This window comes from Epinephelus fuscoguttatus, linkage group LG12 (assembly GCF_011397635.1).
Source record: "Epinephelus fuscoguttatus linkage group LG12, E.fuscoguttatus.final_Chr_v1".
Taxonomy (NCBI): Eukaryota; Metazoa; Chordata; class Actinopteri; order Perciformes; family Serranidae; genus Epinephelus; species Epinephelus fuscoguttatus.
This window is the reverse complement of record NC_064763.1, coordinates 2,312,971-2,325,019: the sequence shown is the minus strand read 5'-3', so window position 1 is coordinate 2,325,019 and position 12,049 is coordinate 2,312,971. Positions and strand designations below refer to the sequence as shown.

At 45.7% G+C, this 12,049-nt stretch overlaps 1 protein-coding gene across 3 annotated transcripts in view; it reads right to left on the bottom strand.

Annotated features, from left to right (window-relative positions):
• LOC125897997 (immunoglobulin superfamily member 5-like) overlaps positions 1 to 12,049 on the bottom strand; it is a 52,286-nt gene that overhangs the window by 26,871 nt on the left and 13,366 nt on the right. For 2 of the 3 annotated variants that reach the window (XM_049591578.1, XM_049591579.1), the window contains exon 4: positions 7,057 to 7,347. The exons of the other annotated variant lie outside the window; for it this stretch is intronic. In XM_049591578.1, coding sequence (XP_049447535.1) covers positions 7,057 to 7,347 — 291 coding nt within the window. The remainder of the gene's footprint in view (positions 1 to 7,056; positions 7,348 to 12,049) is intronic. 3 annotated transcript variants of the gene reach the window in all.

Below are 12,049 nucleotides of genomic sequence, written 5' to 3'. Positions count from 1 at the left end.
CCAAAGCAGCCCGCTGCCCCAAGGGGTCCAAAGCGACCCGGGGGGGCTCTCGAGCGGTAGTCTTCCTTTGTACGTCCAGCAGCCCGCTGTCCTAAGGGGTCAGAATGACCCGGGGGGCTCTCGAGCGGTAGTTTTCCTTTGTACGTCCAGCATTCTGCTGCCCCAAGGGGTCCAAAGCGACCCGGGAGGGCTCTCGAGCGGTAGTCTTCCTTTGTACGTCCAGCAGCCCGCTGCCCTAAGGGGTCCAAAGCGACCCGGAGGCTCTCGAGTGGTAGTGCGCCTGCTGTCCTAAGGGGTCAGAACGACCCAGGGGCTCTCGAGTGGTAGTGCGCCCGCTGTCCTAAGGGGTCAGAACGACCCGGGGCTCGCGAGTGGCAGTAGCAGTAGCAGTAGTAGTAGTAGTTCCCCTCCACCCCCTTAGTGCCAAAGCAGCCCGCTGCCCCAAGGGGTCCAAAGCGACCCGGGGGGGCTCTCGAGCGGTAGTCTTCCTTTGTACGTCCAGCAGCCCGCTGTCCTAAGGGGTCAGAACGACCCAGGGGGCTCTCGAGCGGTAGTTTTCCTTTGTACGTCCAGCATTCTGCTGCCCCAAGGGGTCCAAAGCGACCCGGGAGGGCTCTCGAGCGGTAGTCTTCCTTTGTACGTCCAGCAGCCCGCTGCCCTAAGGGGTCCAAAGCGACCCGGAGGCTCTCGAGTGGTAGTGCGCCTGCTGTCCTAAGGGGTCAGAACGACCCAGGGGCTCTCGAGTGGTAGTGCGCCCGCTGTCCTAAGGGGTCAGAACGACCCGGGGCTCGCGAGTGGCAGTAGCAGTAGTAGTAGTAGTAGTAGTCCCCCTCTATCCCCTTAGTATACCCAGGTAGTTACCCCCCCCCCCCCCCCCCTCCATCTCCTTCTCCTTCTTCTTCTTCTTCCTAAAACGCCGCATGTGTCTCTTACTAACGGCATCCAACTGCGCACGCTTCTGTGTGTGTGTTGTGTGTGTGCGTGGGTGTGTTGCGCGTCTCTGTGTAGAGTCGTGTGATGGCACAAGGATGGCGGCGAGGATGGCAGCAAGGATGACCGCCCGTTTCACAGTCCAAGAGGTTCTGGAGCAGCTTGCTGACGATCCGCACCACGAACACTCGGACCCTCCCTCCAAAGCCGAAGAGGTGTCAGAGGAGGATGAGGGTGACGAGGATGACGAGGATGAGCAACGCGAAGAAGAAGAAGGGGAAGAAGGAGAAGAAGAAGGAGGAGAAGAAGAAGAAGAAGGAGAAGAAGAAGGAGGAGAAGAAGAATGGGTTGGCGGAGGAGTACGCGGACAAGGAGTAAGAGCGCGAGGAGGCTGTGGTGGATGTGGACAAGGTGTAAGAAGAGCGAGAGGAGGCCGAGGTGTACGAATGAGAGGAGGAGGAATAGGACGAGGACAAGGACGAAAAATGGGACTATATCATGGTCTCCAGCTCCGCAATGCAGGACGCAAACATCTCGGAGCTGGGACCACCACTCGGCGTCGGGTGACCCGGAGCCCACGGACCAGGCCAGGTGTGGGGCTCGAGACGTGGCGTCTACGTTCCAACTGTTTGTCATGGCAGAGTTAGAGGCGCTCATACTGGATCACACCAATCGGGAGGGTGTCCGCGGCCGCGGAGACGAGTGGCGGGAGATGGACTCGGTGGACCTGCACGCATACATGGGTCTGCTGATTCTGGCGGGCATGTACAGGTCCAGAGGCGAGGCTGGATGCCCGGCAAGCAGAACAGGCGGAGAGTGTTCCTGGAGGAGCTGGGCAAGGCACTCGTCGCCCCGCTCATACAATGTTGGAAACGTGTGTCCCGTGCGGAGGCAGCGGCCGCACTCGTGAAAGCCGTTTGCGTTGTCAGCGGGACGCGACCCCGTGGCCCGGATGGCGATACGGAGGAGGAGGAGGAGGGGGTGGGGACGGACGGACAGACAGACGGACGGTGTACTACACCACTCTCACCACATACTGTCCCGCATGTGCAGCCCAAGTGGCAGCGCTCGGACGGACAGACAGACGGACGGACGGTGTACTACACCACTCTCACCACATACTGTCCCACATACGCAGCCTAAGTGGCAGCGCTCAGACGGACGGACAGATGGACGGACGGACGGTGTACTACACCACTCTCACCACATACTGTCCCGCACGCGCAGCCTAAGTGGCAGTGGGTTCTAGCCGACATCACGTGATGCGACGACGGCCGGCCGGACGGATGGTGTACTACACTCGGCACATGAATATGCACATAGCACAGAAGGCTAAACGGTAGCGGGTTGGGTTGGAACGCTATACCTTGTGTTCTACTTATCAAACGAATATATATATATATATATATATACATATAAATAAATGAACAAATGTATCGACACATGGACTTGCATTGAGAAGTTGTTTATTACCGCACGCACACAACATATGTGTGCTATGCGCAGTGCCACGCAACACCCACCCTCCCTGCCAGGACACACACACACACACACACACACACACATACACATATATATATATATAAAAACAGCCATAACACCTTTGGCAATCCTTTGTAACCAATAGCACAGAAGGCAATGGGGTAGCGGGTTGGGACAGTATACATTGTGCTACAAGTATCAAATGCATAAATGTAATCATACACACACACACACACACACACACACACACACACACACACACACACCACACCACCCAGGCCAGGCCAGGCCAGCCCAGGCCAGGATGCGGTTAGTTGTGTATGTAGTGAGTGGCGCTTTTTCTGTTTGTCCCACCCCGTAACCTTAGACAGGAAGTAAACAGACATCAGCTGTTTCCAATCTAGCCTCCCCTTAAAAGGAGTCATAGCTAGCTAGGTGAGGGCTGCCTCGCTACCTCCTGTTTTCGTTACTGCTGTTGAAGGGTTTACATCAGACTAAGGTATGTTTCTTTTTTTCCTCGGTTCTGTGTAGATGTAATTATGCATGTAGATTTATTAGGATTTCGCTGGCCTCTCTGCAGGTGCTGTGACGGGTATACGCAAGCGGGTTGGGGTTTGTGTTAGCCTCCCTCACTGCAGTTGTACAACACACATGTAGGCCGACAAGTGTGGCGTGCGTATGGGCCCTGACGATCACATGTAACTGGATGTTTAAAGGTATGTCCTTCATAGACGCCAACTTAAATTCACATACATATTATAGTGTGCGCTATATCAAAACACTGATGTGCGCTTCTCCTCATAGGAGCAGGGTAACATGACGATGGCTTGCGGATGAGTTAGCTTCATGTAATTTGTCTGAGGTAATGCAGCATAGCTCCTAGGAGCCTACCTTGTTTACAGTTGTACAGACCTGAAGCTAATATTGCTCTTTGTTTTACTTTTATTAGGTGGAGCTCTGCCACTGCTGTTTTTGTCCCCTAATTATTTATTGTATACTTTGTCTTGGATTACCAGTGTTTATTTTCTGTAATTTGCTTTTGGTTTTATTGTTTTTAATAATTTCTGTTGGGTCTTATTGGGTTCGTTAAGTTGTTAGTTCTGTGTTATGGTAACAGTGGCCTGAGTCTGTTTCAACATTTGCCAAACCAACTGTATAGTGCCATTCTTGAAATCGGGGGTTTCTTGCTAGTAGTAGGCTGGTTGGGTTGCTAGGCCCCACAGGTGGTGGGTGATTGGGTGGAGGGCTCACCTCTTCCTTCAACTCGTCTTGCATGCCTTCCATTCTGCCTCTAACCCGTGTGCCATCTTTCTAACAGTGACCATTGTTACTGCATGCCATTTTGTTGTGCCCTGCTAATCGTGTGTGTTTTTGTCTTGCAGTGTTACGTCGCATGACACACAGGTGGTGGTGGTGAAGCACCCTTCCCTCTCCCCTCACTCCCCCCAATCTGTGGTTTCCTGGGCACCCTTCCCCCCTGTGCTGGTAATGAACTCCCCGTAATCAATTTAGGATTTTTAACGCCTATTTTGTAATAAAGAAAATATAGTTTTTTAAATAACGGTCTCTTCTTTTTTAACATGATGTAACAGTTAAATTAATGGTTTTCTTAACTAATAAATTTTTTGCGCATTGGACTTGAAATGCACGTCTCTGCTCCTCCTTCTTTATCTAAGAATTTGTGTGTGTGAATATATATATTGAGGGTATACTCTCTGGGTGAAATTCCCAGAGTGGTGTTGTCGGGTTCATGTAGTCTGGGGTTGGGGCAGACTCCCCCTCCCCCCTTCCCTGGTTGCATGTACAATAACTGTCCACGCGTTTCCTGGTGCAGCATGAGTCCTTTTAGGTGCTTTAGCATTGCCACGCCTGGCTATCCTAGTATTAGGCTTAGCAGAACCTCTCTTAGCTCCTGGTCTGGTCCCTGTGCACTTTGCACCATTGGGCCGTCTGTAGTTGTTGACGTCACATGCTTATGGGATGCCCCTGGTTTGCAGTTCAACAGAGCATCCACTACACCACCAACACCCACTCTCCATATATCCTTTGGCTTGTTTGTTGCTGCTGCTGCTGCTGCGCGCTTAGCCGTAGTAGCCTTTGGCTTGCGTGCTGCTGCTGCTGCGCACTTGGCCGTAGTAGCCTTTGGCTTGCGTGCTGCTGCTGCTGCTGCTGCTGCACGCTTGGCCGTCATAGCCTTTGGCTTACGTGCTGCTGCTGCTGCTGTTGCACACTTGACCGTAGTAGCCTTTGGCTTGCGTGCTGCTGCTGCTGCTGCTGCTGTGCGCTTGGCCACGATGGCCCTTTCGCTGATAGACATCACTTCCCACACCTTGGTGTCGACAATGCCCCTACCGACCAGTCCTGACACGCCGCCAGCCCCCGTGACTGGGAGGACGCGCTTAGCCGCGGCATCCCTTTCGCCGATAGACAACACGTCCCACGCCTTGGTGTTGACAATGCCCCTACCGACCGGTCCGGACACGCCGCCGGCCCCCGTGACTGGGAGGACGCGCTTGGCCGCGGCGTCCCTTTCGCCAATAGACATCACGTCCCACGCCTTGGTGTCGACAATGCCCCTACCGACCGGTCCGGACACACCGCCGGCCCCCGTGACTGGGAGGACGCGCCCCTTGTTACACGTGTCACCGTCCATCAGTCGGCGTACGTGATCAGTCGGAGGGACGATTGCAAGCGACCATCCACTTTGCAAAGTGTTACATACATGTGTACAATACAGGTCCATGGTGCGGCACACTTGTTGTGTTGCCTATGATAGTGTAATGGTGTAGCTGATACGTTAGTGATCAGATGCTAGAGGTGCATCGGTGCATTGATGTACGGGTTCATGGCAAGCGGGTGGTTACCCGCGTGGTACCGCTGCGAGGGGTCCTAAGGACAGATGGGATGTTGTATGCTGTGTAAAGCCCTGTGAGGCAAATTGTGATTTGTGATATTGAGCTTTATAAATAAAGCTGATTGACTGATTGATTGATTGATTGATACATACACATCAATAGGGGCAGCGGGCAGCGCCGGCCAATCATATTGGGTTCAACGTCTTGACAACGGGCAGATTGACACGGCTATGAAGGCAGCGGGAGGGTTAATCACCACTTTAGTCTTTGTAAAAATCCTTTTCTTTTATGATTTACTCTCCTTTATAATTCATGTTTTGTCCATGTTAATATTTGTTATCCTGTTAAAATGTATTTATATATTCATGTACTTATATCACTGTGTTACACAACAAAGCAGTAGTACTGTCACCACAGACCTTTGTTTTTTACAGTACATGGGGAACACTTCAATTCTTAACAGTATGACAGACACCATGTTGCTGTAAACATTATATAATTACTTAATCATGACAATGCATTTCATTTCAATGTGGATGTTTTGGACAAGACATTTTGTTTCCATAGCTGACATATCACAGGTACATTTTAGTTAATACATCGATTGAAAATTAAATACATATTGTAATGTACTGTAATATAAAGTCCCTCTATTGCCAAAAATGACCTTGCGTTCTCTTGACATTGCTTGTTTTATCGACATTTTGACTCTTACGAATAATTCGCACTGTCTATGTGAGCTGGAGGCTGACAGCGAGAGCCCGAGGTCCCGTTCATCGCTGCTACTTTTAAACCATATTTTCACTTAAATTACTTGAAAGTACCATGTCAATTGAAGTTGAAGTCGTTTTTTTGCCCCGTTAAAGGTTTTTTTTTTGGGGGGGGGGGGGATCCTTATCCGCTGTGAGGGTCCTAAGGACAGAGGGATGTCTAACTAATCAGAAAAAAACTGTTGGATTATTCTAACTTGGAAGAGTTAAGAAAAAGAAAGACTCGGAAAAGGCTTTGTGCCAGCAGACACACTGGGTGCTTTCTGAATCGCATACTTGTTCTTTTTACTTTTAGTAGGTACTGCATCTGCCCTTAAAAAGAACGTACTGTTGCATGTAGTATGCACGCAATTGGGACACACTACTTTCTCATAACATTATGCCCTGAACTTTTACCTTTTTGCTTTTTTATCTGTTACCTTGGAGAAAAACATACGCCACTTACTGAACTGCCAGAGATGAAGATCAACCCGGAGAGCTCTGCTGTTATTTTGCACTGTGTGTAGTTTTAAGTTATAACTGCACAGACTGTAGATTCTAACATATTCTATTTGTGACAGTGAAATTATATCTGCAGTTCTCTGTCGTTGTCATTTTTATAGTTATGTCCTATTGTTGTTAGTGATATTTGTGATTATTTTGTTTACTTGAATAATTAATATTCCTGTATTTCTAATCGTTGCTTGAATGCACTGTTATCCGTGTCATGCCATTGCGTCCTCTACAGCTGTCAATCAGCTATCAAACAGCTGTCATCTGTTTGCGGCTCACTCGATGTGACGTATCGTCCACTGCGCAGAGGATTGTGGGTCAGAACAGCCAGAAAAGCATGCTGGCTTGCATACTGCAAAATCAGACTGGATGTAGTAGAACATCCTGGTATTTTTGGCATTCTGCAATTGACATGTATTGGGACATACTAAATCTTTTTCTGGCATACTATATAGTATGGTAGTATGAGTGTTGGAACGCACAGACTGAGATTAAAAGAAAGAAAAAATTGTGGAAGATTTTCTTACCAACCACCAAGAACACAGAGCTGGATTGTGGGCTTGGTAGTGTCGGCAGGGTTGCCTGACACTCCACTGTCATGTTGCTGACTGCCTGAAACTTCAAGACAGTGGTGGAGTTGAAAACATCCCCATCAAACACGTTTGTGGTGTTGTACAGGTTTTTGTCCACAGCTTGACCATTCTGGGTCCAGGTGACAGTGGGTCTGGGGAACCAGGCAGATATTATACACTGGAACTCCACCTGTTGGTCCTGCACTGCCGTCACATTTCCTCCCATGATGTTAACTGTACCGCTCTCTGAGTAATAAAGACAGGGACAGAGGAGAGGTGAAGTTCTTTAATTACTCTGACCCAGTGGTCAGCTTAGTCATTGAGTGATGAGAACACATAGTGTCCCAAATATGTTGTTCAGTGCTCCATGCTAACATGGGGAACTGATAGTAAATAGCTGAAAAATAAGAAAAATAAATAATCTTGAAAGTTAAAAGTTAAACCATCATATACGCTATACTAAGATAGGCACACAGATAATTTTCATTCCTGACATCATGTAAACCAATGAGGCAAACTTTTTTTTATTTATTTTTTTTAAAAGTATGCTTTTATAATGAGACTTTATAACTGAGTGTGTCTCAAATCGCATACTTCTACACCAAAGTGTGTTCACACTACATAGTATGGAAAAATGCAGTGTACTACTGGCACAGGGCGGCACGGTGGTGTGGTGGTTAGCACTCTCGCCTCACAGCAAGAGGGTTGCCGGTTCGATCCCGGGCGTGGGAGCCCTTCTGTGTGGAGTTAGCATGTTCTCCCCGTGTCAGCGTGGGTTCTCTCCGGGCACTCCGGCTTCCTCCCACAGTCCAAAGACATGCAGATTGGGGACTAGGTTAATTGGTAACTCTAAATTGTCCGTAGGTGTGAATGTGAGCGTGAATGGTTGTTTGTCTCTACGTGTCAGCCCTGCGATAGTCTGGCGACCTGTCCAGGGTGTACCCCGCCTCTCGCCCGATGTAGCTGGGATAGGCTCCAGCCCCCCCGCGACCCTCAAGAGGATGAAGCGGTTAGAAGATGAATGAATGAATGAACTACTGGCACACTCAAAACGGTCCAAAAGTTGGGTGTGGAATGATGGACACTTCTCATCCTCAACGGTCACCATCTCTGTGACATAGCAGAAGCTACATCACAAACTTCTCAACTTTTGACATGGCTGCTGGGGACAACAAGGAGACTGTTATTAAGTACCAAAACTGTTGTTGAATAGAGGACGGTCAGTGATGTTTGTTGGGTCTTTAATGATTTGGTACCACACAAAAAAATGTGTGCTAACGTTAGCTTACTAGCTAACATGTGTCCAGCTACGACAGCACATTTTAATCTGCACTGATGTTTTGGCTTGAGTTTAATTTCCGCGGAGAGAGCGGTCAAATATTGGCAATAAAGCTCCACCATCTATTTGCAATTCGCCATTTAAAAAGAAGATAGCGGAGAAGAAGAAGCGGTTGAAAATGAAAAAGCCATTGTCACTTCCGGCAGGTGCAAAACGGTGTGCAATTTGAGACAGCACTACTCTTTTGAAATTAGTGCACCATGCAAGAACATAGTGTACTACATTGAAGTGTGCTAATGAAAGTGTGCAATTTGAGACACACTATAGTTTTAGTTTGCTGTTAAGCAGTGTTTGCCATTAAACTGTCAGTGTCACTTATTAACATCCCTTAAAGAAAAGCAATCGGTGGGCTCAACTGGCACGTCTGTTAAGTGGATTTATTAGCTTTGGCTGCAGTTTCTGCTACATGCAAGGAGAATGTCTGTTGTCATGAAGGTACTCTGACAGTTTTATGATCAATTTCCATTCACAGCCAGAGACTGGAGCCCAGACATGCCACTGTGAGATTACCTTCAGGTTACAGTCAAGTTTAACGGTTTGTACCTGAAAAGGAGACGGTGAATGTAATGCTTTTTGTTAGATTTACTTTATACTGCACCATAGGTATTTGGTTGAGACTGGTTATTTGGAAAATTGCCTCACAGAAAAAAAGTATTGAAGATATGCTTCTTCTTCTGATACTAACACAATATAATATTTATTTAACCCTTAGATGCATAAGTGGGGTCAGAAATGACCCCAGGGGTTGTTTTTCTTCAATATCTATGGAATTAAAAGTTTTTATCATTTCATATTCCAGGTATTCCTTATAAAACATGTTTTTGACATGAGGCCATTTGCATTTAAAAAAAATTATATACATTTTTAGAAATTGTTGTTTTTGTATCACTACCCTACTCTTCCATAAGTGGGGTCAAAAATGACCCCAAGCATTTCCTATGGAATATCAAGGGTTAGACCTAGGAATCTTTGATTCTTATTGACTGTGACTGTCAGGTATACATTTACTGTCACACTTACACATCTAATGCCAGCAGTCTCACCACCCAGGAGGATTTTTATACAGCAACATACATGTTAGCATTATATTCATTTTATATCTTGGAATACATATGACATTATAAAATATGAACTTATTTTCCACATCCATGACTTTTGTGTGATAAAGTATAGTATTATTGTCACCAAATTAGCCTACTTTGTAGTTAGCTAACACTAGCTAACTAATGTAAGATGAGATTTATTTTGTTTTAGTGTTGGTCTGAATGTTGTTTTGTTTTGGGTATTAGTTGAATATTTCATGATTTACTTCATGGCTCATTATTTGATAAATACATTATTTACATTTGTTGGAATGAGGAACTATATACATAAGCTGCTTTGTAGTGTTTGTTTACATTGGGCGGAGTGATATGTGTCAATGAATAGTCAGTTGTCCTACTTTTCTAAAAGGACATTAAAGAATACACATGTTTTCCTCCGGAGAGGTTGTCCCTGTGTTGTTATTACCCACGCTACCCCATATACAGTATTATACAGTTAATGCTAACCAGAGATATTGGATGAAGGGAGATACCCACTGTAGGCTTATCCAATGTTAAGAAAACGGTTACTCTTCCTGTCTCCTAAGTGGGCGTGGTTAGCTCTCCCTCCAATCAGAGCCTGTTCTCCCTCGACCCCCCCCCCCCCCCCACTCCCCACCACCGTGTTGAACAGAGGCTCTGGGGATGTCTGTGTATGTGGATCGAGAAGCAGGTGGAATGGAAATACATTCTTCCTATTATTGCAGACTATTGTTGCACAAAGCTTGGGCATTTTTTATTTATTAGTAGTGGTAAATAACTGTAAGCTAACTGTGATTTTACCGCTTGTTTATCAAGATCACGAGATCTCGCGAGAACTTGTTTTCTGAGACGGACAGGGCTCAAACAAAGTTAAAATTCTCTTGATCTGTGTGGATGACAAATGCAGCTTTAGTGTCAGAATGTTGGTAAGATGTGTGGCTTGTGGAAAATGAACCCAATATTTACTTTAGTGACTACAGGGCAAAAGAATTGACCATAAATTGTGATCACATTCATTTTCCTCATTGACGACAATACATTCAGAGCCGCCGCAAGTCTCCTACAGGGGCATGGCGCTGACGTCACTGAATCAGGAAGTGAGCTGAGTTGGTTATCTCGCTTCATCCAATCTCTGTGCTAACTTAACACCAGCATTACACTAAGTTAGCTTGTGTTAGTAGTGTTAGCTAACTACAATGTAGGTACTAATTAGCTAACTACTATGTAATGTTAGTGCAGTAATGTTAGCTAGCTAACATTCCTGCATTTGTTGTGTAGAGATAAGCAGCCTTACTATGATATTTATAGCTTCCTTGTAATACAGTCTTACCATTATTGTGTGTGTGCCTGTGCGTGCGCGCATGTTAGGTAGCCTATTATGCTATTATTGATTATTCAGTGATGTCATTTGTGTGTGCGTGTGTGTGTGTGTGTGTGTGTGTGTGTAGTTCATCACTGCATTTGTTGTGTAGAGATAAGCAGACTTACTATGATATTTCTAGCTTCCTTGTAATAAAATCTAACCCGTTAGGTAGCCTATTATACTATTATTGATTATTCAATGATGTCATTAGTTGTCAAAATGTTAATAAAAAGTGATAAATGAACATGTCAAACATGAAATCATTCTTTTGTTGACCAAAATATAATACAAATCATTATCTTGAACCAAAAGGAAAGAAATTGCTTAAGTTTATCACATAAAACGCATTGATTCTAATTGGGGTCATTTTTGACCCCACTTATGGAAGAGTGTAGGTATTGGTAGGTCATGCATCTAAGGGTTAATATTTAAGCCAAAACAAGGGTTAAAATATTAATATAACCATAGTTCTGTTGGCACAGGCAGAGCCCTCTACTAGACTCTATGAATAATACTCTCCTTAGGGGTGTCAAATTATTGCTAAAACAAAGGAAATGTTTATTGATTTTCAGAGAAAGCCCTGTCCTCCTGCTCCTTGTGTGATCAAAGGAGAGAGTAACAGTAGTGCAGCAGTATAAATACTTGGGCACTGTTCTGGATGACAGGCTAAAATTTGATGCAAACACAGATGCCCTCTGTAAAAAGGTGAACCAACGTTTGTTCTTTTTTAAGGAAGCTGCGTAGCTTTAATGTGGACAAGACAATAATGAAAATGTTTTACTCTGCTTTTATTGAATCTCTCCTCTCCTTTAATGTAATATATTGGTTTAGTCACCTTAATCTTCATAACAAAAAGAAACTGGAAAAAATGGTCAGGCTGTGTTGCAAGATTGCTGGTATCAACCTTAGAAATCTAGAACAGACATATGAGGAAAGACTAATTTCAAAGGCTCGGTCCATTGTTTTGGACCCTTTTCTCCCTTTGCACACTGAGTTTCAGCAGCTCCCCTCAGGGCGAGGGTTTAGCGTTCCTAAATGTAGGTATAGACTTTCCTTTGTCCCGTCTGCAATAGTGGCTCTTAATAAGCACTGATTAGGTCATTTGTTTGTTTGTTTTTTCTTGAATGCTTTGTGCCCTGTGCTGTGAGTGTTGTTTATTGGTATTGTTGTTGTTGTTGATGT